We start from the raw sequence: 25,173 nt of genomic DNA, 5'->3' as shown, positions 1-25,173 counted from the left end.
TGTTCAACCCACTATGCGAATACATTAGTACTTAGTACTGGAAATAAAGATTGCAGTGCTTATGTCTCATCTAATGCTAGGAAAGGCTGAGTGGTTGGGGATTTCTCAGTCCGAGGGAGGATCTGAATACAGTGGACCAAATGACGCTGCTGAATGCTGCTGAACTGACGCTGTTTGTTTGTGATGTAGTCGTCATTGTGATGGTGTTAAAGGGTATCGCGTAGGTTTTCAAGATTGAATCACCCTTCTTCTGTCTTTGGTCGCACACTCAAATCAGTAGTCACAGACAAACACTGAAAGAGAAATCAGGTTTCACATGTTCACATCAGAACTTTCCCTTGTGTCACAGAGGCTTAGACAGAATCTGTGGCATTTCGTCAAAAACAGACAAATATGTCAAGATGCACGTGGTGTTTGAGACACATGTTTTGCACAGAACTGGGTTCAGATCCCAGAGACAGACAAAACGCTAACTAAAGGGACAAATTATGGGTTCAGAGGGCAAGTCCATCCATGGTTGTATTCCTTAGGGATCATCGTAGCAAACAAGGACTTCTTATTGGGGTTCGTGTAGTACCACACCGTTTCACTCAGTTTTCTTCATTTTTTTTGCCTAATAAACATGTTCCATGTCTGTAGGCCTTTTTACACTGAATGTCTCCTTGTTTGGACTGTCATAGTAAATTACTTTTGGTTTTGTTTTCATACTGAGTCTGTACCTGGTTCAGCCGCATTCTTTACTATGGAATGATTTTTTATTTTATTTATTTATTTATTTCACCTTTATTTAACCAGGTAAGCCAGTTGAGAACAGGTTCTCATTTACAACTGCGACCTGGCCAAGATAAAGCAAAGTAGTGCAATAAAAACAACACAGAGTTACATATGGGGTAAAAAAAAAACATAAAGTCAGAAATACAACAGAAAATATATATACAGTGTGTGCAAATGTAGCAAGTTATGGAGGTAAGGCAATAAATAGGCTATAGTGCAGAATAATTACAATAGTATTAACACTGGAATGCTAGATGTGCAAGAGATTATGTGCAAATAGAGATACTGGGGTGCAAAATAGCAAAATAAATAACAATATAGGGATGAGGTAGTTGGGTGGGCTAATTTCAGATGGGCTGTGTACAGGTGCAGTGATCGGTAAGGTGCTCTGACAACTGATGCTTAAAGTTATTGAGGGAGATAAGAGTCTCCAGCTTCAGAGATTTTTGCAATTCGTTCCAGTCATTGGCAGCAGAGAACTGGAAGGAATGGCGGCCAAAGGAGGTGTTGGCTTTGGGAATGACCAGAGAGATATACCTGCTGGAGCGCAGACTACGGGTGGGTGCTGCTATGGTGACCAATGAGCTAAGATAAGGCGGGGATTTGCCTAGCAGTGATTTATAGATGGCCTGGAGCCAGTGGGTTTGACGACGAACATGTAGTGAGGACCAGCCAACAAGAGCGTACAGGTCACAGTGGTGGGTAGTGTATGGGGCTTTGGAGACAAAACGGATGGCACTGTGATAGACTACATCCAATTTGCTGAGTAGAGTGTTGGAGGCTATTTTGTAAATGACATCGCCGAAGTCAAGGATCGGTAGGATAGTCAGTTTTACGAGGGCATGTTTGGCAGCATGAGTGAAGGAGGCTTTGTTGCGAAAAAGGAAGCCGATTCATGTTGTTTCTTCACACACCTGATGGCATACTTTCTCTGTGTGGTGTGTCGGTGGAGAGGTTGGAGAGAAATGACAGTGTGTTCAGGTTACTCAAGAAGGTACAGTGTCTGAAAAACACCTTTCAATGCTTCCTTATTGGCAAATTTACACCATACATTATAAGGAGAAAGTAGAGCAAACCTAAGCCTCCCTGTTCTCCCCAAACTCTTTTGCATTTCCGAGAAACCATCTAACTTGAGAGAACAAGCTTTCAAAGAGCTCTTAGAAACTCACACAATTCGCACAATTCAGTAGACAGACACTCATACAGGCAGGTCAGTTAAAATGTTGTTGTTTTTTAAAATATATTTTAAAAGTATTTTCTGCTTTTATTGACAGGGATAGACATTAAATGAAGAGGGAGACAGATGGTGGGCATAATGTTTAGAAGTGCGCTGGGACCAGGATTCGATCGCACGCAGGCAGGGGACTGCATATGTCAAAAGGTGCAGACAGCAGCAGCATAATATTGCAGCGATTTCGGGGGGGTAGCCAGGACCAGGACTCGAACTCAGGTCCTGCGACTGTCAACCCAACACATTAACCGTTTCACAGAGAGATTCAAGTCTCTTGATAAGGTCTCTAGGTGTTTGACATCTCCATGCCTGCCTGTACGCATGTGTCTGTGTGTTCATATGCAGTGGCGTAAAGTACTTAAATATAAATACTTTAAAGTACTACTTAAGGAATTTTTTTGGGTATCTGTACTTTACTTTACTATTTATATTTTTGACAACTTTTACTTTTACTTCACTACAATCCTAAAGAAAATAATGTACTTTTTACTCCCTACATTTTCCTTGACACCCAAAAGTACTCAAAATCAAATCAAATCAAATCAAACTTTATTTACAGTGAAATGCTTACTTACAAGCCCTTAACCAACAATGCAGTTCAAGAAAAAATATTTACCAAATAAACTAAAGTAAAAAATTATAAAAAGTAACACAATAAAATAACAATAACGAGGCTATATACAGGGGGTACCGGTACCGAGTCAATGTGCGGGGGTACAGGTTAGTTGAGGTAATTTGTACATGTAGGTAGGGGTAAAGTGACTATGTATAGATAATAGACGGTGGGTAGCAGCAGTGTAAAAACAAATGGGGGGGGGGGGGGGGGGTCAATGTAAATAGTCATGGTGGCCATTTGATTAATTGTTCAGCAGTCTTATGGCTTGGTGGTAGAATCTGTTAAGGAGCATTTTTGTCCTAGACTTGGCGCTCCTGTACCGCTTGCCGTGCGGTAGCAGAGAGAACAGTCTATGACTTAGGTGACTGGAGTATTTAACAATTTTTTTGGCTTTCCTCTGACACCACCTATTATATCGGTCCTGGATGGCAGGAAGCTTGGCCCCAGTGATGTACTGGGCCGTATGTACTACCCTCTGTAGTGCCTTATGGTCAGATGCCAAGCAGTTGCCATACCAGGCGGTGATGCAACCGGTCAGGATGCTCTCGATGGTGCAGCTGTAGAACTACTCGTTACATTTTGAATGCAAAGCAGGACAGGAAAATGGTCCAATTCACACACTTGTCAAGAGAATACGTGGTCATCCCTACTTCCGCTGACCTGGCGGACTCACTAAAAACAAAACATTGTGTGTTGGAGTGTGCCCCTGGCTAAATTTTTTTAACAAGAAAATGGTGCCGTCTGCTTTGCTTAATATAAGGAATTTCAAATGATTTATACTTTTACTTTTACATTTGATACTTAAGTATATTTTATCAATTATATTTACTTTTGATACTTAAGTATATTTAGAACCAAACACTTTTACTTTTACTCAAGTATTATTTTACTGGGTAACTTTCACTTTTACTTGAGTAACTTTCTATTAAGGTATCTTTACTTTTACTCAAGTATGACAATTGGGTATTTTTTCCACCACTGTTCATAAATCCATGTTCTTTTTCAGATTAAATACAAAGCCAACCCTCTGCTGATGGCCGGGGTCATTTCCACTTGCCTCAGAGAGGAGCGTCGTATCATCTCCACAGCCAGCATTCAGGAACAGGTGAGTCTCTCTGACTCTGTTATGTCATCAGGAAAGTCCCTTCAGAAAGGTCTCTGTGTGTGTGTGTGTGTGTATGCATATGTGTGTGTGGTTTACTTCACCTTATCATCATCTTGACAGGGCCCATTGGAGAAGTCAATGCAGAATTCGGTGGCCTTCGAGAGACAGAAGAACATGGACAACAGGGTGGCGGTGATCAGGAGTAGTGTGCAGATGATGGACCAGGCAGTGAAATATCTAGAAGACATGCAAGATGACTTTGACTTCCGCTATAAAACTCTCCAGTCTCGAGGTGAGCCATACACCCAATCTGAAATCCAATTGCAGCCCCTACCCTTATGGACTCCCCTAAGATCTGAGATGATTTGACAGCTGTCATATAATATTGGATAGCTGTAAGTAATATGGCAATAGCTGCACCTTGCCATCTGATGGCCTTATTATTGAATAACTATCTTAGTTTGTAGTATCTTTGCTTAAACCCTGCAGGTATAATGCAATATGATGTGCTTATAATGCATTGTAAGACTTGTCATAAGCATGTATGACCCCTTTTTAATGTCTTCTTATCATCTCATTATGATCCTGACTGAATAACAACCATAGGCTTTAAAGGGGCAATAACATTTAAAAAAAACTATGTTTTATTTCACCAAATTGTAACATTCTGTCATGATGAGCACATGTTCAACTTAAAGGTCCAATGCAGCCATTTTTATCTTAATATCAAATTATTTCTGGGTAATAATTAAGTACCTTACTGTGATTGTTTTCAATTAAAATTGTCAAAAACAAACAACAATTGCTTCTTAGCAAGAGCAATTTCTCAAGCAAGAATTCTGCTAGGACCATCTGGGAGTGGTCTGAGTGGGGAGGGGAAAACGGAACACTAGCTGTTATTGACAGAGAGGTTTGGAACGCTCTTTATTGTTAGCATAGTAACCAATTTACCGTCTGGTGATGTCGCCAGGCAGGCCAAAACTCCATCCCACCAAAACAGGCCGAAATTTCAGGCGGTCTTTTCAAACATCTTTTCAAACAATCATAATTTTCACAATGTCACAGTATTATTCCAACCTCATAGTGTGGAAATATATATAAAACACAGGAAAATCTAGTTTTTGACTGCACTGGGCCTTTAATAAAAAACATGTTTTCCCATTTCAAGAGGTTGAATACAAAAATTACTATAGTAAGTGGTAATGGAGTTGACCATACCAGGGTTGACGATTTCATCTTAAATCAGCCAAAAATCGTCAGAAATTACTTTGTCGAAGCAACAAAATAACTAAGGCTTTACAATAATGGTGAAAACTTTTGGGATTAAAGGGGTTAAAATCTTCTGAGAGGTCACAGGCAGTGGATTTATTTAGCAAATCTATATTCAAATAAAAAATCTGATTTATTGAATTGTCCATGTGGTCTATTAAAGGGCACCACATTTAATATAACAGGCTTTTAAAATCCGATATTGGTGCACAATTTCTACTTACAATTTCAAAGGGATGCAAAAGGGACTCATTTCATGGAACGACCCATGTACCAATCCCAGATTGCACCTTTTATAGTGTTACCACTATGTTTTATCCTCTGTCATGCTGGATGTATTTTTGTCCCTCAGATCCAGCGGACAGGAACACAGCGGTGATGAAACAGGAAGTGACCCGACTGCAGGAGATGCTCAACAACCTGGACTTTAAGAGGAAGGTGTGGGAACACTACATACATTAGATAAACCAGCTATCAGCTATGGTTGTTACTACAGGCCTAAGCTTTGTGTGAAGCGTGTAAACAGTTGAAGCCCTTATCTGTGATGCCTTATCTTTGAGTTTATATGCATTTATTTGAATTGGGGCCACCGTTTCTGTCATGCAGTTGCTGTCTTACACAATTTTAGTCTATACAATTCTATATGAATATTTACTATATAGATACAATGGTTAAAACGTTTCCTTTTTTGGGGCCTGCGACGTGTGGAGAGCACCGTGGCATCCAACACGATATTGCAAATTAGATTTTCGTCTGACACTGCAAGACAGTCGAGTGAGTTTAGATATCAAAGTCGTGAGGATATTTATTGAATTCGCTTCAGGGACTACACAACAAAACACACTTTGATGTATAATATTAAAATATTTGGCATTTAACAGACACTTTTATCCAATGTAACTTATATCAATAGTACAGGGGTTCCCAACCAATGTTTTGTGGGGGGGTGTGGGACCTTCCTTGATTTGAGGGTAAAAAAAAAACTATAATTGTATATATTTTTTTTTTTTTTACAATTCGTGATTGTTTATACCAATCTAAAATGACACATACATCCGCGTTGCTTCAGGCTAGAAACAAGCAGTAAAATGCCAGAGGAAGACGCAACTCTGATGCAAAGGGGAATTTCTTTGGTTTTTCTCTATGACATTCAGAAGCTGAGCTACAACCTTCTAAAGTCGAGGAGTCGAAGACATTGGACTGGCTTGGAAAGTAAACTCATACAATGTGTGGCTCTGTCGCTATGAATTGATCTAATCACTTTCTGTAAAAGAGAATATGTACAGTATAATTAAATTGAGGGTTCATATAAATTATCCTAATAAAACATATTTGGTAGCGGAATAGCATTTGGGGAAATCGGGTCTAGACTATTTTCCCTATCCATTATTGATGGGATTATCATTAAATAACCTACCTAAAAGATGTCATGAGTCTTGTTAAACCACATATAATTGCATGAAATGAGCATTAAAAAAAAAACAAGGTCAATCATATTAAAGCAAAATCAATCTGGTGGTGTATTTAATATAGCCTATCTCAATAAACAATAATACATTTAAAAAGGATTGGGAGCCCCTGTTCTAAGCCAACCCTGCCTTTTTTGCTCCACGGTTGTGCATGCATCAGTTTTGTTCAGGGCCGTGCAGACCTTTTGGGGGGCATGTGCTCAAACTAAAAAAGGGCATCCCAACAAAAAAATATTCCCACAACCCTGGTCACAGACTCCTTGAGCAATTATTGCAAGAACAGTGGAAAGCAGCACTATCCGATTAGTAAAGTATTTTGCTAAATTGTTTTGAACTGGAATAAATGCTGCACTTACAGTAATAACAATGACCAACACAATTCCAGTCAAATTAGAAGATTGTAAGAAATACTGTAGCCTACCATTACTATATCCAACCCAACTCCATTTGTTGCCATTATCATGTATCCAAGTTGTTTTCAACGTTTTTGACCTGCGACCCCCAAAAAGAAGTGGCACAAAACTTGCAACCACTCGCACATGCACATATTATTATTATTATTATTATTATTATTATTATTATTATTATTATTATTATTATTATTATTATTATTAAATAGCCTACCTAAAAGATTACATGAGTCTTGTTAAACTATGTAGAATTGCAGGAAATGAGCTTCAAAACAACAACATTTTCAAATGTGAAAAAGCGGGCCCTGGGGAAAAAAGATTGTCAAACCCTGAATTAATGCATAACTATTCGTATGAGTGGCCCCAGTGGGAATTGAGCCCACAACCCTGGTGTTGCTAGCATCATGCTCTTACCAACTGAGCCACACAGGACCAGCAGTGAGTTGTTGTTATTGTTCCCCCACAGGAGAACCTATCTAAGATGAGTGACGTGATAAAAGAGATTGATGGTCTGATAGTCTCCCAGCTGAACCCAGAGCTGATGGAGTGGAAACGCAGGCAGCAGATCAACTGTATAGGTGGCCCACTGCTCACTGGACTAGACCAGCTCCAGAACTGGTAATGCAACCAATCATGCTTACACACACACACACACACACACACACACACACACACACACACACATTCCTCATAACTCTATCTTATAAGTTATAACTATATCCCAAAATATAGGTAAACCTCAATTAATGCGCTCACCCTCTCTCTCTCCCAGGTTTACTCTGATAGCCCAAAGTCTGTTCCAGATGAAGCGTCAACTGGACAAACTGGGGGAGCTTATATTAAAGGTGACGTATGAGAGAGATCCCATCCCCCTGCAGAGACCGCAGATGGAGGAGCAGGTCAAATATCTCATCTACCACCTCATCAAAAGGTACTGACCTCAACAAAACTGAACACCTACTCTAACCAAATGCATGAAATATCCATATCACAAAGTGATTTCCCAAAGAACTGCAAGCATAGGGAAGCATGAATGGGAAGTCATGGGAAGTCTTGATGACAGTGAAATGGACTTGACTGTTATGTTGCCTCCATCCAAAACTAGGTGGTATACACAACTGCTATTATGCTATTGTAATTCTCTTGTGTGCCATCGTTGTGTCATCCTTTGTACAATGTCCACAGCTCCTTTGTGGTGGAGAAGCAGCCATGTATGCCAACCCATCCCCAGAAACCTCTTATCATCAAGACTGGGGTGCAGTTCACCACCAAAGTCAGGTATGTGTATTAAGATGCAACACAACTCAATACATGGTGCTTATCAATCCGTTGTGTGTGTGTGTGTGTGTGTGTACATCATAAATATACACTCACCAGACAATTTATTAGGTACACCCATCTAGTACCGGGTCGGACCCCCCTTTGCCTCCAGAACAGCCTGAATTCTTCGGGGAATTCTACAAGGTGTCGGAAACGTTCCACAGGGATGTTGGTCCATGCTGACGTGATGGCACCATGCAGTTGCTGCAGATTGGACGGCGGTGCATTCATGCTGCGAACAGCCGGTTGCAACTAATTCCAAAGATGTTCTATTGGGTTGAGGTCTGGGGACTGCGCAGGCTACCCAAGTAAACTAAACTCACTGTCATGTTCCAGGCAATGTTTTTCCACTCCTGAATTGTCCAGTGTTGGTGATCGCGTGCCCACTGGAGCCACTACTTCTTGTTTTTAGCTGATAAGCGTGAACCCGGTGTGGTCATCTGCTGCAATAGCCCATCCGTGACAAGGATCGACAAGTTGTGCGTTCCGAGATGCCGTTCTGCACACCACTGTTGTACTGCACCGTTATCTGTCTGTTTGTGGCCCGCCTGTTAGCTTGCACGGTTCTTGCGATTCTCCTTCACCTATCTCACCACCAAGCTGTTTTCGCCTACAGGACTGCCGCGGACTGGATATTTTTTGTTTGTCACACCATTCTCTGTAAACCTTAGACACTGTCGTGTGTGAAAAGCCCAGGAGGGTGGCCGTTTCTGAGATACTGGATCCAGCGCGCCTGGCACCGACGATCATACCACGCTCAAAGTTGCTTAGGTCACTCGTTTTGCCCATTCTAACCTTAAATCGAACAGTAATTGAATGCCTCGATGCCTGTGTGCCTGATTTATATAGCAAGCCAAGGCCAAGTGACTCACTATCTGTACCTAATAAACTGTCAGGGGAGTGTATGTTTTTGCTAAATATTTATGTTTGGTCACTTTTCTGTCTAGATTGCTGGTCAAACTTCCAGAGGTGGATTACCAACTAAAAGTGAAGACAATATTTGACAAGTGAGTATTAGTGTAATGGAACACAGCAATATGTGGCACATTTACCTCAAAGTGGTCGCTCTTTGCAAGCTCTGTTACACAAACTGACAACATTGTGTGAACATGAATATATTTCAGAAACGTAATGTTTCATAGACATCAAGATATGCTTCATTGACATTTATAATCAAGCTAGCACTACATTACTGAGTAATGTAACGTATTCTCTTCCCTGTGTGTAGGGACCTCCCCCCTGGCAGAGTGTGAGTATACCCATGCAACCTCAATGTGGGATGTTTGTGGGGATTTCCTGTTGTTGTTATTTAAGCCAATATCGAAGCTTCTCATGTGGCATGTGTGTACATGAGGGTTCCTCAATGGTTCTTTGGGAAGGGTGATGGTTCTATGTGGAACCATACTGACCCAAAGAACCCTTTGAGCCCTTCAAAAGTTCTTTGCAGTTCAAAAAAGGGTTCATTCCTCTTTTATTGATAATTAAAATGTAGGGTCGGTGGCTCATTAGAATATTTTGGGGCATGGTTTTTGCACAGCTCTTTTTGTGCAACCATGAGTGAGAGTGTCATTCTAGTTTATCTCATCTGTTGTGTTATGCTCTTTCATGTTATACAGTGCTGTAAAAAAGTATTTCTGATTTTCTAAATGTTTGTATATTTTTTATACTGAATGTTATCAGATCTTCAACCAAAACCTAATATTAGATAAAGGTAACCTGAGTTTACAAATAACAAAAAAAAATGGGTGCTTATTTTATTTATTTTATTAACAAAGTTATGCAACACCCAATTCCCCTGTGTGAAAAAGTAATTGCCCCCTTACACTCAATAACTGGTTGTGCCACCTTTCGCTACAATGACTGCAACCAAACGCTTCCTGTAGTTGTTGATCAGATCTCTCACGTCGCTGTGGAGGAATTTTGGCCCACTCTTGCATGGAGAACTGCTTTAACTCAGCGACATTTGTGGGTTTTCTAGCATGAACTGCTCGTTTCAAGTCCTGCCACAACATCTCAATTGGGATTAGGTCTGGACTTTGACTGGGCCATTCCAAAACTTCAAATGTGTTGCTTTTTAGTCTTTTTCATGTAGACTTGATTGTGTGTTTTGGATCATTTTCTTGCTGCATAACCCAGCTGCGCTTCAGCTTCAGCTCACAGATGGATGGCCTGACATTCTCCAGTAAAATTCTCAGATACAGAGCAGAATTCATGGTTCTATTAAGGCAAGTCGTCCAGGTCCTGAGGCAGCAAAGCATCCCCAAAGCATCACATTACCATCGCTACGCTTGACCGTTGGTATAAGGTTCTTACTGTGGAATGTTTGGTTTTCTCCAGACACAATGGGACCCATCTCATCCAAAACGTTGACTCAAGTTTGCCAGAAAGCACCTGGAAGCACCTGGATGATCATCAAGGATCTTGGAAGAATGTTCTATAGACAGATGAGTCAAAAGCATAACTTTTGAAAATGGCTAAAAATCAACTAATTTGACGTTTTGGAATGGCCTAGTCAAAGTCCAGACCTAATTCCAATTGAGATGTTGTGGCAGGACTTGAAACGAGCAGTTCATGCTTGAAAACCCACAAATGTGGCTGAGTTAAAGCAGTTCTGCTTGGAAGAGTGGGCCAAGATTCCTCCACAGCGACGTGAGAGACTGGTAAAAAACTACAGGAAGCGTTTGGTTGTAGTCATTGCAGCTAAAGGTGGCACAACCAGTTATTGAGTGTAAGGGGGCAATTACTTTTTCAAAGCACTGTATATGACTATGGCCAGTGACGGTGTCTTGTGAAAGACTCACGTATGGCCTTGTGTCAGTTGAGAATGGTTGACTAAGTCAGTAGTTCTCAATTCTCTCCTCAGGGACCCCCAGCTGTTCCAGAGCTAGCACACCTGATTAAACTTGTTAATAAACACAATAATAAAACTATGGAATTTCGACAGTATAATATGGCTCTTAAACCAGAATAATCTTTATAGAACCATTCTCCTTAAAGGTTCTATAAAGAACCATAAAAAAGGGTTATTTCTATATAGCCCCAAAAAGGGTTGGAACCATAGCGGAACTCTTTTTTGGTGCTATATCGAATATTTTTTAATGGTTATTTATAGAATCTTAGGAAAGCCCCATACATGTTCCATTTAGAACCTTATGAGCATGGTTATTTTTATAGAGCCTTCAAAAAAAGGTTCCATATAGCACCAAAAAGGGTTCCGCTATGCTTACAAGCCAAATAACCTGTATTTGGCACTATGTAGAACCATTTGTTTTTAGTGTGTAGGGAGAACAGTGACAAAGAGAGAAATATGAGAAGTCATGTTTGATTACAAATCAGATGACACAGTTTAAGTGAGCAGACTAATTCCCTTTTTAGCTGCCTGGAATCCAACTTGAATTTGAGTTGTTTCTACCACCACATGTGTTTGCCATGTACAGTATCTTAGTTCATTTTGTTGTTGTTGCTGTGCTATGTTTGTGCGTGTGTGTGCTTAGTTCAGACTACTAACTATGGCTTTGCCCCGTCCATCTCCATTCAGAAATCGTCAGTTCTTCATCCTAACTACCAACACCAAAGTAATGGACGTGGAGGAATCATCCAATGGCTGTCTGTCTGTGGAGTTCAGACACTTGGTAAACTCTCACTTTCACTGTCCCCACTAACACACCAACATTTTAATAATAATTCAACCTCAATCTGTTAATCCACAGGTTTAGTGAAACATTTTAGTGGAATCAAACTAATTTGGTTCAATGGGGCTGGCTGGCAACAGCCATATTGGAAATAACACACAACTGTTTGCAATGACCCTATTAAATAGCAAAACTGTTTTATTGAGATCACCCTGCCCTAGCTGTACATTACGTTGTGTGAATAGTTCATTTGATATTAATGTAAGTATATTTATTATGCATTGATTTAATATTTCTATCTTCTTCAGCAGCTGAAAGAGAAGAAATATGTTAATGGGACCAAGGTGAACGAGGTGAGAGAAGTAATATGAAAGTTGAACAAAACTTTTAGTTTTTCCATGGTTAAGGGTCAGTGATGCATGCCTATCTAAGATTACACTTTAGCAAAGTGACCTTTAGTAAACCTTCACCTTTGAAACATGAACTTCAGATTTATTTGCCATGGTAGAACTGCTTTGTCGAGCCAAAGATGGTGGATAAATGAAGATGTCCCGCTCAGGCCGTTTACCATTGAAAAAAATTGTCAGTTCCAGTCTGCTTAACGGGTTGGCTCTCCCATAGGCTCCAATGCATTAGCAGCTGGGTCTGCTCTGCTTAGTTTATTGACTGTAATGTAACCAGAAAGAATTAGGGAGTGGGATGTCTTACTTCTTCTTCTGTCTCTTTGTAACAACTTCAAAAGAGATTAATTCTGGTCAACCAGAGATCATTTGATTAGAAGTCATTGGACACAGAGGTGAATTAAGAGTTTAATAATTATGATTTATTTAGAGGTAAATCCTTTGTTTTACTTTGCTTGAGGTTATATATTTTTAAAAGATGAACTCAAAAACACTTCCATTAAGAAAGAGGTAGCTGCTTTCTTAAAACAGTAGAGGGCAACATTGCCAAGGATTTACAACGTTTTCCCCTTAATTTGAAGTTTGAACTCCTTTTCAGGACAATGGCTTTTGTTTGCTTACGTTTTCAATCACAGATGGAAAACCTTGTTAACTCCCTAGTAAACTCCTAATTGAAATAACATGTGCTCTTTCTGAGAAAGTTTGATCATAGATTAACTTTTGAATATAAGAAAGGAGTTTATTTTGCCTTTTTATTCACGTAGCTCAACAAAAGTCATGGCAAGTCTTCATTGACATGCTTTAGACACTTGGATACAGGATCCTTATCTTATCACAGAAAATGACTGAATGAATACTGCTATCAAACTTCCCCATATTGCTCATATACTGTAGAGGGAATATAATTACTTCAGTGCCGATTTTAGCATGTAAATCTTGGAGGGGCAAAAAAAACAAAATGTGGGATGCACGCCAGCAAAGCCACTACACAAAACTAAACAACACATTAATTGCATTATAATGGTGACAAACGGTGCCCACAAACTGTTAGGGCCTATATAAAGCTGTCCCAACAGCAGAGTCCCAACAGCAGTCCCAACACCTTACCACTGCTACACCTGGCTATCAGCGGAGCCTTGTCTGGCAGTGAAACAGTTCATTCAGCCACATTTACTGCCTTAAAAAAAAAACATAGCTGATATGGCTGACTTGCTTAAACAAATGTGGTTTCTACTGACAATTGAGATGTACAAACTATGGCATAAGGGGACGACAAGCGAAAAAAAGGCAATCCGTAATTTCGATTAAGACATTAATGAGCGAGCTAGGACGGACGTAGTTAATATAACTATTTGTTCAGCACTTTTGAAATGTACAGCGACAGAATTCAGAACATGAGCCGTTCTTACAGTGTTCTCCCTGTACACCAAGTCAGAACCGTAGGATAAAGGGGGCTTATAAGCAGACAATGAAAGCTCTTACAATATTCGCTGATTATATTTCTCTAAAACAGGCTATAGGCTACATGTGCACCACCAAGTCAGAACAGTAGGCGAAAGTATACCAAATTATTAGGGTGAGGCACATGGGCTACTAACAGTTTACTACATACACTTAGTATTACTTTCTTAGCTACAGTATACATATCTCCCTGGCATATTACATAATTTATGCAGCAGCATACAATACATTTTTGGACTCACCTTGTGATGTGCTCACTTGAACAGGAAGGTGGTGCGGCGGTCCTTCGTGGGCAAATTTTGTCATCAAAGTCTGGCATTCTCTGGATTTATGGTGCTTTCAAGACATTTACATGACATTTACGTCATTTAGCAGACACTCTTATCCAGAGCGACTTACATTTACATTATTCTTTTTAATTTTCATACCCCATGGGAATCGAACCCACAACCCTGGCGTTGCAAACGCCATGCTCTACCAACTGAGCTACCTCCCTAAGACAACTGGGAACTCGGAAAAAAGCAAGGTTGAATCATGATGATGTCAGTGATCTTCAGGTCGTAGCTCTAGAAAGAGGCCCGAGTTCAATTCCGAGTTGGATGACCGTTCAAAACGTATTTTTCCCAGTCTAAGCTCGTTTTTTCAGAGTTTCCAGTTGTCTTGAACTCACTGAAGTCAGATTTCACAGTTCCGAGTTAACAGTTGTTTTGAGCGCGGCACAAATCATCCTTCATTGACAGCATGGCCAATGTTGAATGTTTATAATTTTAAGCTTGGAAAAGAGACCCTTAATCCCAGATATGGGACAACATAGCCACTCCACTGAATAGCAGGCTAGTGATTGATTTGAAATGCTTGCAGTTAGCCACTGATTCCTTCCAAACCACTCATTGTTGAATTTGCGAGTTCCAACTTGTTGTGTAATGTTTATGTCCAATGGCCGATGAGCACCGATACATTTTATCTATAATTTCTCTTCATAATTTCTCTTCATATGACAAGGATTAAAAAAGGATTTGCCAGTAGATTGTCGACTTGATTCATGATGATGACTGCTTGCTAAGATTTTGAAAGTATGATTCTGACATGATCAGTCCAATCAAAGCTACTGTAGATATAATGTGATTTGATGTCATTTTATCTGTGGCCTATGACCTTGAGCCTTCTTGGATGGGCTCTTCTAATGTAACTCTATGGCAGCACCCAAGGTGCTTGAATTCTCGAGCTCTACCCTTAGACTTGGTGGTGACGTAGTGTACCCATGAGTGACAGAACACTGAGCCAATCACGGCGCAACTAGAGAACATTACCAACACCTAAGCTCCGTATTTTCTGCTGGCTGCCCCACCACCACAGAAAGCACTGAGCTAGGCTGAAACACCTGCATTTTGGAGCTGCCTTACTCAAGAAAGCAAAAAAGCGGCTTTATTAACTCAATTACTTTATTTTTAATGTTTTATTTATTGCTTGCAAACTGATATGTGACACGTATTAATGCCATTTCTTAGCTAAAAATGTGGGGCTCAAAACAGGTGGGGCTCTTGCCCTGAATGACTAGTCGCCACTGAATTACTTCCTTGAAGATCGGGTCCTTATATTTTTCCCAGCCTTGTTATGGAATGCTGTTCTTTGGTAAATAGGGCAAATTCCTTGGTGGGTCACTCACTGCACAAAAAAGTTTTTGTAGCCCTCTGCTACTGTATTTAATGTGTTCTGAGAAAAAGGTTTAGTGAAGTGTGGTGTAGTAGAGTGTTTGTAAGAGGAAGGCATTTAGTAAAGTGTGTGTGTGTCTTGTGTGTCATGTGTCTGTGTGTGTGTGTGTGTGTGTATTCTGCTGGTTCCAGGGTCCTCTCTCTGTGACGGAGGAGCTCCACTCCCTCAGCTTTGAGGCCCAGTTCAACATACAGGGCATTAACATCGACCTGGAGGTCAGTCAATTTCTACACTCTCCTTCACATTTTCTTTACATTTACATTTTAGTCATTTAGCAGACGCTCTTATCCAGAGCGACTTACAGGAGCAATTAGGGTTAAGTGCCTTGCAGATTTTTCACCTAGTCTCCTATATAAGACACACACTCTCCCACACACACCACACATATTCTTACAATACTCCACACCGTCCCACACCACATATAACCCCCACACAGTCTTCCTGGCATACATTGTCAGTCATTATTAGTCATTGTGTAAGCATATACTGTATGCGTGTGTGTGTGTGACTGTGTGTATGTGTGCATGCATATGTGTCTCTCTCTCTGCAGACCTGCTCCTTTCCTCTGGTGGTCATCTCCAACGTTAGCCAGCTGCCTGGAGGCTGGGCATCTGTCATGTGGTACAACCTGCTGACTGACGAACCCAGGGTGAGCTGAACACACACACACACACACACACACTACCACCATTCTTTTAGGTGTTTTATCTTTTATCTCTCTCTCTTTCCTCTGTGCCGCTCCCTTTTTTAGAACCTGGGCTTCTTTGCCAGTCCTCAGCGGGCCAGTTGGGGCCAGCTCTCTGAGGTACTGAGTTGGCAGTTCTCCACCTTCACTGGGCGGGGCCTCAACAGGGAACAGCTGTGCATGCTAGGAGAGAAACTCTTGGGTATGGTGGCCTAGTGGAACTCTTTTCATGAGGGCATAACAGTGTTGGAACAGCATACCTACATCATTTATTTGCACAGGTCATGAGGAAAAGCGCTCCCGTCCTTCACAAGTATTTTCAATTATGAGAGAACAGGAATGTGAATTGTCATGCGATTGTTCACAATCTGTCTTTGGCTTCCAACCACCACAATAGTATGGACTCTCTCTATATTATCTAAGGTGGTGCTATTTCTGTCCAAGAATACTTTAATATTCATTCTTAGTGTATGAATTTGTAATGTTTTTTTTTAAATAATCATAAATCTATTAATCATCTTCACTGTAGGTCAGCAAGCCTCCCAAAATGAATGTCAGGTATCCTGGTCCAAATTCTGCAAGGTAGGTCCTACTGCTTCCTATAGTCCTACTACTACAAGTCTTAAACACAAGATGAAGGATGTCATGTCTTACTAACAAATTGCACCACTTCCCCTCAGCCTACTTCCAGTGGTCAAATTAAATTGATAATTTGAGGCTGTCTTTTTACTGAAAGATGCCATGAAAACTTTTAAGGGTAATTCTCATCTCTCTTTCCCATTCCGTCTGCTTTTTCCAGGAGAATATTCCTGGGAAGAATTTCAGTTTCTGGATGTGGCTGGATTACATCCTGGAGCTCATCAAGAAGCACCTACTTCCCATCTGGAACGACAAGTGAGACTTAAGGCCTGGTCAGAAACAACCCCCACCCTAGGGGATACCCTTTCCCCTAGGCACTATGCCATATGTGGACAATTATTAGGGGGACAGATGGAGTTATTACCATGTTGCTTCTACAATATTCTCAGATCTACATAAATGCTTAGGGGATAGATGCTAGGGGCTACAGGTTGCTTTGTGTACCCCCTGCTGATCCTCAAGCTACCCTTTGCTAAACTACAATGTTGGGTTCAGTTCCATTTCATCTCAGTTGTAAATCAAGAAGTGAATCATTAGGTTCAGTTCCATTTGAATTGATCTAATGGACTGGATTGATCTATTCACTGATGAGGGCTATAGACCACAGTGTACTGTTAAATCAGTGGGTGTAAATAAGTAATGTAACGGTGGTGTAACTGATGATGTGGTTTGGGTGTGCTTCCTTCAGCTGCATCATGGGCTTTGTCAGTAAGGAGACGGAGAGGGCCCGTCTGAAGGACAAGGAGCCTGGGACTTTCCTTCTGCGCTTCAGCGAGAGCCACCTGGGCGGGATCACCTTCACCTGGGTGGAGCAGTCCGACAGTGGTGAGGCCTGCTCGCCTGTCAATTACTGTGGTGTCGTGAAAAAATTATCTTCACTATATGGAATTTTTGCATCTCCTCTTGAGCCAAAGGGGGTCCCCTACATGGAGAGAAATATTGTCCAGAAATTACCTGATTAGACATAAAGGGTCACACCTCTCCACACCCATTAGTAAAGTGATATTGTTTGCCTAAAACGAATTATTTGTTTGGTTTCATAAGATAATAAATTGATTCATATTTGATCTGAACCATGCAGTCAACATTGAAATCCACAAAACAATTAGCACCTAAACTTCCACAGTGTCTTTAACATTGATTCTGTAAACATTCAACTCTGATTGGCGCTATGGTTGTGTCTGTGTCAGCAGGAGAGGCCAAGTTCATCTCGGTGGAGCCGTACACCAAATCTCGCCTCAGCGCTCTCCCATTTGCCGACATTATCCGTGACTACAAGGTCATCGCAGACGGAGAGGTCCCTGAGAACCCTCTAAAGTTCCTCTACCCAGACAAACCCAAAGACGAGGCCTTCGGACGACATTACAACAGCCAGCAGAGCAAAGGCAAGATGTCTGCCAAGACATGTTTATGATAGAAAGGGTTTTGGCTTGTACTGTATATAAAATAATTCTGACCACCTAGGTCTACCTGTGTGTTACCTAGTTACTGGGGGTTGGTGCACAACATGCAATTATCGCTCATAACCAATCCAGCAAACCGGGAACATTCCCAGAACATTAGCTAAGATTCACATTAGGATAATAACATCCCAAAAACATTCAAATATAGTTTTTGATAAGAAAATTTATTTTTTATAAAAATAAAAATAAAGAACTATCCTTGGAACGTTCTCCTAACAACCACCTCAGAACATTCCCCAAAAGTTCTCATTATGTTTCCAGGTAATGTAATAACACAATGTACCAGTAATGTTTTTAGAACATACTGTTGCAACAAAATGTGAGAGCAATAGAAATGGTTCTGAGAAAACATGGGAACGTTTTGCTAATGTTGATGGAGATGTTATTAAAAACACCCATAACAACACGCAGGGAATATTCCCACAATGCTAAAGTTATAGTTTGATGTTAAGGTATGATTGTTCCAATAACGTTCCCTAAACATTCTTCAGCAATTATGTCTGGATTCAATTAAATTGGTTCTGAGAAAACATTACTGGAACGTTTCGCTAACATTAATGGAGATGACATCCGAGACACCTAGTATAGGATCTTAAATTCACCAATTTCTCACAGCAGGAAAATAATCCTGCAGCAAAAGGAAATTTGAATTACTATGTGGATTATAATGAATACATTTTTAGTATGGATTGATAAATATTTCGTTAGGGCAAATTAAGTCTGACATTTAAAAGTTGAAATTACAAACTTTAGAAGCATTTTTAAACCTCAAATACGCTACAAGTTTACATTTCCTATGGCACAGGAACATTTATCCTGCAATAGGTGGTCAAATTAAGATCCTGTATAGGCCTAACAACCAATGATGTGTATTGATAACAACCAGCAGCCCAGCAAACCGGGAACATTCCCACAACATCAGCTAACATTCCCATGAAGTTCTAGTTAGGGTTTGAGCTAACATTAGGATGATAACGTCCCACAAACATTCAAAGAATGTTTTTGATCAGCAAATATTTTTTTATATAAAAAGGTTTGAAATGAATTATCCTTGGAATGTTCTCCTAACATTCACTAAAATGTTCTTCACGATATCTGTAAAAACTACATTTACATTTTACATTTTAGTCATTTAGCAGACGCTCTTATCCAGAGCAACTTACAGTTAGTGAATACATTTTTTTTTTTTTTTATACTGTCCCCCGTGGGAATCGAACCCACAACCCTGGCGTTGCAAACGCCATGCTCTATCAACTGAGCTACATCCCTGCCGGCCATTCCCTCCCCTACCCTGGACGACGCTGGGCCAATTGTGCGCCGCCCATGAGTCTCCCGGTCGCGGCCGGCTGCGACAGAGCCTGGATTCGAACCAGGATCTAGTGGCACAGTTAGCACTGCGATGCAGTGCCTTAGACCACTGCGCCACTCAGGCCACAGAACATTCCCCTAAGTTTCCCATTAGGATGCCAGGGAATGTAATAACACAATGTTCCGGTAATATTCATAGAATATACTACCGCAACAAAATGTGGGAGCAATAGAAGTGGTTCTGAGGAAACATTACAGGAATGTTCTGCTAATGTTGATGGATATGTTATTCAAAACACCCATAACAACAAGCAGGGAATATTCCTACAATGGTCTCATAAAGTTATAGTGTGACATTATGACATGTTGGTTCTACTAATGTTCCCTGAACATACTTCAGCAATAAAATGTTGGAGCAATAGAAGTTGTTCAAAAAAACATTCCTGGAATATTCAGTTAATGTTGATGGATTGTCATGTGATTCTGAATAATTGTCATATGTGTTTCCACATGGGTTGTTGTACAACTAATTTCCTCAACAGTAAGATAACACAAACACATGAAAGAAACCTCCATGGACTGTTCAAAACGTAATTTTATAATTCTGGGAAAATACTAATACAATTCAAAGAACATTGAGGGGATGTTTTGTGCACCCTGATACAAACATTCTAAGAATGTCATCACAATTGGACATTCTAAGAATGTCATCACAATTTTGTGTTTTGGGAACCTATCTCTTGTCATATCCCCACAATGTTCCCACAACCTAAAGAAATGTTTTAGAAACTTTTAAAGAAGTACAAAAAATGTGTTCTGGGAATGTTCTTGCAACATCAGGATAATGTATTTTCAACCTAATAGAAACATTGTAATCATTAGCACAACTGGACGATTTTTTTGTTTTGGGAAATATCTCTTGTCATGTCCCCGCAATGTTACAAACAACCTACAGAAATATGTTAGGAACTTTTAAAGAACATAAAAAATGTGTTTCTTGTAACAACAGGTGAATGTTTTTTGCACCCTAAAAGAAACATTGTATAATCACCCGCACAACTGGAAAAGGTTTTTGTGTTTTGGGAACAAATATTTTGTGATGTCCCAACAATGTTCCCACCAGACTGTTCCCAGAACCTAATGAAACATTCTGGGAACCTTTAAAGAAAAGACTAAATGTGTTCTGGGAATGTTCTTCCAACATCAGGTGAATGTTTTATACAAACATTGTATAATCATCAGCACAACTGGACAGTCAAATGTTCGGGGAACTGGGAAGCAGGATTGATATTGTCAACAATTTGAATGGTTGTTTACTAACATGCCCATAATCTCCAATTTTTTTAATCTTCTTGCAGTCTTTCCATACATATCATCTATGCTGATCCCCATCTCCACTTTGTAGTGAGTACTTAACAGTTTAAGTTTGTTAAGATCTTATAATATGTGCATACCAGGAGTTGCATGCAGACCTGCGCTGAAGATGTGTATCTGAAATATTAGGCTATATTAGGCTAATTAGATATCCTTTGTTTCTATAGTCTAAACCATTCCCTTGACTTATATCTCTCTCTCTCTCTCTCTCTCTCCACTCCTGCCGCCCCCGCCCTTAGTACCACGCCTCCCCCCTGCTCCTCCCCAGAACCTCCCATGTCCCCTGGGATGTTTGACATGCTCAACCAGCACCTCAGCCCCTTGGAGATTGAGACTGCCGTGAGTACAGTAACCGCCCAACCTAAACAGACACACTGCATCTAGCCTAGTCCCAAACTGTAGACCTATCTAATGGAGCCAACTCTTCCATTGCAGAGACGCAGTTGCCTCTCTAAGCCAGTAGGTGCTGGTATACAATAACTGTTGTCTCAATTTTGGTGATAATACAAGAAATGCATTTTCAACTCTGTTACACTTGTATCAGTGGAGGCTCCTCAGAGGAGGAAGCCGAACGAAATGGGGCTAAACCTACCTGAATTTGTCCAATAAAAACTATTGTCTGCAACTGTTTTGACTAGTGTTTACACCCTAGATCAGCTAGATGCAGGCAAGAGTGTGCAATGCGGTATTGAATGTGTCACTGTCTGCCACCTTGATTACTCCAATTTGTCTTTCGACCTGTGCACCTACGTTATAAACTTTAATTCGTAGGCTAGGTTGTAGCAACCTCATGATGGGTATAGGGAACATTTGAGTATCATGTAGTAGCCTAAACCTATCGATGTTCATTGAGCTGGGTGAATGGAATATGAAGGACATTCATCCAATATGCTGTAATAGAAATAAGGCGATGCGCATAAAAAAGTCTTAAACAGCACTGACCGCCACTGACTTGCATGGTGTATAGTAATGATAGAAGAGTTGGCTATAGAACACATAATATACAGTATGGGAGTAGGCTACACCACAGCAAGGTATTAAAACACTCTGGAGATGAACTAGGTTCAGAAGCCTAGGTTGACTTTATCTCTGCTCTGGCCTTGACCTTAAATAAGTATTGTAAGATGAAGTGCCTTTGTAAAATAAATGAGTTGTCGTGAAGACTCCTTGTAATTCTCTGTGGTGATTGGACTGAACCTGCAGAAACAATCTTTAACTTTTACAGATGAGTTCTCCGTACTCCGAGTAACACAAGATGACCTGCAGAGTATGCCAAGTAACTCACTCTTCTCTGACTAGTGGCCTACAATGTGTAATTTTCTCTTACATCTGATCACAATACATTGCTCTTCTACCCAACTGTTAGTATTGTCTTTGAGCCATTTGTCATGAATACAAATGTATAATATGATGTTATGAGCGTAAAGTACAGTGGGGAAAAAAAGTATTTAGTCAGCCACCAATTGTGCAAGTTCTCCCACTTAAAAAGATGAGAGAGGCCTGTAATTTTCATCATATGTACCCGTCAACTATGACAGACAAATTGAGATTTTTTTTCGCCAGAAAATCACATTGTAGGATTTTTTATGAATTTATTTGCAAATTATGGTGGAAAATAAGTATTTGGTCACCTACAAACAAGCAAGATTTCTGGCTCTCACAGACCTGTAACTTCTTCTTTAAGAGGCTCCTCTGTCCTCCACTCGTTACCTGTATTAATGGCACCTGTTTGAACTTGTTATAAGTATAAAAGACACCTGTCCACAACTCAAACAGTCACACTCCAAACTCCACTATGGCCAAGACCAAAGAGCTGTCAAAGGACACCAGAAACAAAATGGTAGACCTGCACCAGGCTGGGAAGACTGAATCGGCAATAGGTAAGCAGCTTGGTTTGAAGAAATCAACTGTGGGAGCAATTATTAGGAAATGGAAGACATACAAGACCACTGATAATCTCCCTCGATCTGGGGCTCCACGCAAGATTTCATCCCGTGGGGTCAAAATGATCACAAGAACGGTGAGCAAAAATCCCAGAACCACACGGGGGGACCTAGTGAATGACCTGCAGAGAGCTGGGACCAAAGTAACAAAGCCTACCATCAGTAACACACTACGCCGCCAGGGACTCAAATCCTGCAGTGCCAGACGTGTCCCCCTGCTTAAGCCAGTACATGTCCAGGCCAGTCTGAAGTTTGCTAGTGTGCATTTGGATGATCCAGAAGAGGATTGGGAGAATGTCATATGGTCAGATGAAACCAAAATATAACTTTTTGGTAAAAACTCAACTCGTCGTGTTTGGAGGACAAAGAATGCTGAGTTGCATCCAAAGAACACCATACCTACTGTGAAGCATGGGGGTGGAAACATCATGCTTTGGGGCTGTTTATCTGCAAAGGGACCAGGACGACTGATCCGTGTAAAGGAAAGAATGAATGGGGCCATGTATCGTGAGATTTTGAGTGAAAACCTCCTTCCATCAGCAAGGGCATTGAAGATGAAACGTGGCTGGGTCTTTCAGCATGACAATGATCCCAAACACACCGCCCGGGCAACGAAGGAGTGGCTTCGTAAGAAGCATTTCAAGGTCCTGGAGTGGCCTAGCCAGTCTCCAGATCTCAACCCCATAGAAAATCTTTGGAGGGAGTTGAAAGTCCTTGTTGCCCAGCGACAGCCCCAAAACATCACTGCTCTAGAGGAGATCTGCATGGAGGAATGGGCCAAAATACCAGTAACAGTGTGTGAAAACCTTGTGAAGACTTACAGAAAACGTTTGACCTGTGTCATTGCCAACAAAGGGTATATAACAAAGTATTGAGAAACTTTTGTTATTGACCAAATACTTATTTTCCACCATAATTTGCAAATAAATTCATTAAAAATCCTACAATGTGATTTTCTGGAGAGAAAAAAATATCATTTTGTCTGTCATAGTTGACGTGTACCTATGATGAAAATTACAGGCCTCTCTCATCTTTTTAAGTGGGAGAACTTGCACAATTGGTGGCTGACTAAATACTTTTTTTCCCCACTGTAGATATTAAATGCAGTGGTACATCCAGCTTGTTATTTTTTGGAATATAGCGTCCTATCAAGAACCAAGTTTTGTACAAATAATAAATGTTTATTATCGCTTTAATCGTTTATTGTCTTTTCATTAGTTTACCAATTTGATATTTTTGCACTTAGAGTCCAAGGCATAATGGTCATATTTTCATTGACGCACCTCTCCACTAGAGAAAGGGTTAAACAAAATATGATTTCCCCCTTTCAACTGTCTTTACTACTGAAGAATGGTATACCTGTAGGTAATATTAATAAATAATAATTTATTAAACTTTAATAGCGCTATTCATTACATGATAGTAGGGTTGAATAGCAGGAACCCGGTTACCGAGATTTACCGGGATTTACCGCCCAAATCCACTCCCTTTTCGCCTGGATAAATAACTGCAAGAAACCGGTCGTGAAATGGAACTGTTAAATTATATGCGATGACAGACAGCCCATCTCAGTATGGAGCTCAGTTCACAATGCATGTAGCTCTATCATCTCATCATGGTCACTTATTTTATTGTGAAAGGTAGGCCTGCATTTGCTGCAGCATAGCCTATGCAACAGTACTATAAAGACCGAATGCGCGTCTAATTTACCCATCTCCATCTGGCTTTCGGGGGTCACCTTGTTTTTTAATTGTAAAGAGTATAATTTTTTTAATTGTATAGGGGATTTTTCAGTAGACTGATAAACATAGTAAATTTTTTCAGACTATAAGTTAAACACATTTTTCAGTAGACTATAAATTAAACTATATGTTAAACATAGTTAAATATGTTTTGACTATAAAGTTAAAACATAGTTAATCACAAAGACAAGCAGTAAGACTAAGTGATACAGATTGTGGTACAGAATGAGGAGGCCTGGAACAGAGCCAGGAGACGGACCTGGGAAAGGGCCTGCTCATTCGTACTGTGTGGGAAATATACTCTATGCATGAGAACTGTTGTGGCGTGTGATTTGGACGGAGTCAGGTGCAGGAGGGTAAATCACAGATAAAGGTTTATTCCGTACATAAGACGATACAAAGTACAATGAGCTCCACCGAGCTCATATAACCTCCACAATAAACAATCACACACAAAGACAAGGGGGCAGAGGGAACACTTATACAGGTACTGATGAGGGGAATTGAAACCAGGTGTGTGTAATAATCAAGACAAAACAAATGGAATGATGAGATGAAGAGCGGCAGTGGCTAGAAGGCCGGTGACGACGAACGCCGAAGCCAACCCAAACAAGGAGA

General features: G+C 40.4%; 1 protein-coding gene across 1 annotated transcript in view; it reads left to right on the top strand.

Moving 5' to 3' along the window:
* The window catches only part of stat4 (signal transducer and activator of transcription 4), a 29,625-nt gene extending 5,619 nt beyond the window's left edge, over positions 1 to 24,006 (top strand). Inside the window, exons 4-23 of the mRNA XM_084162543.1 lie at positions 3,628 to 3,726; positions 3,847 to 4,018; positions 5,348 to 5,433; positions 7,341 to 7,492; positions 7,647 to 7,805; positions 8,060 to 8,152; positions 9,142 to 9,201; positions 9,423 to 9,443; positions 11,733 to 11,826; positions 12,135 to 12,179; positions 15,533 to 15,616; positions 15,952 to 16,050; positions 16,153 to 16,288; positions 16,616 to 16,668; positions 16,886 to 16,980; positions 17,414 to 17,550; positions 17,916 to 18,110; positions 20,855 to 20,900; positions 21,110 to 21,209; positions 22,096 to 24,006. Coding sequence (XP_084018669.1) covers positions 3,628 to 3,726; positions 3,847 to 4,018; positions 5,348 to 5,433; positions 7,341 to 7,492; positions 7,647 to 7,805; positions 8,060 to 8,152; positions 9,142 to 9,201; positions 9,423 to 9,443; positions 11,733 to 11,826; positions 12,135 to 12,179; positions 15,533 to 15,616; positions 15,952 to 16,050; positions 16,153 to 16,288; positions 16,616 to 16,668; positions 16,886 to 16,980; positions 17,414 to 17,550; positions 17,916 to 18,110; positions 20,855 to 20,900; positions 21,110 to 21,209; positions 22,096 to 22,119 — 1,950 coding nt within the window. The 3' untranslated portion in view covers positions 22,120 to 24,006. The remainder of the gene's footprint in view (positions 1 to 3,627; positions 3,727 to 3,846; positions 4,019 to 5,347; positions 5,434 to 7,340; positions 7,493 to 7,646; positions 7,806 to 8,059; positions 8,153 to 9,141; positions 9,202 to 9,422; positions 9,444 to 11,732; positions 11,827 to 12,134; positions 12,180 to 15,532; positions 15,617 to 15,951; positions 16,051 to 16,152; positions 16,289 to 16,615; positions 16,669 to 16,885; positions 16,981 to 17,413; positions 17,551 to 17,915; positions 18,111 to 20,854; positions 20,901 to 21,109; positions 21,210 to 22,095) is intronic.
* Positions 24,007 to 25,173: the final 1,167 nt, after the last annotated feature.

Source organism: Coregonus lavaretus (genome assembly GCF_964263955.1).
Source record: "Coregonus lavaretus genome assembly, chromosome: 5".
NCBI lineage: Eukaryota > Metazoa > Chordata > Actinopteri > Salmoniformes > Salmonidae > Coregonus > Coregonus lavaretus.
The sequence above is the reverse complement of the archived record's forward strand: the minus strand, read 5'-3'. Positions and strand labels throughout refer to the sequence as shown.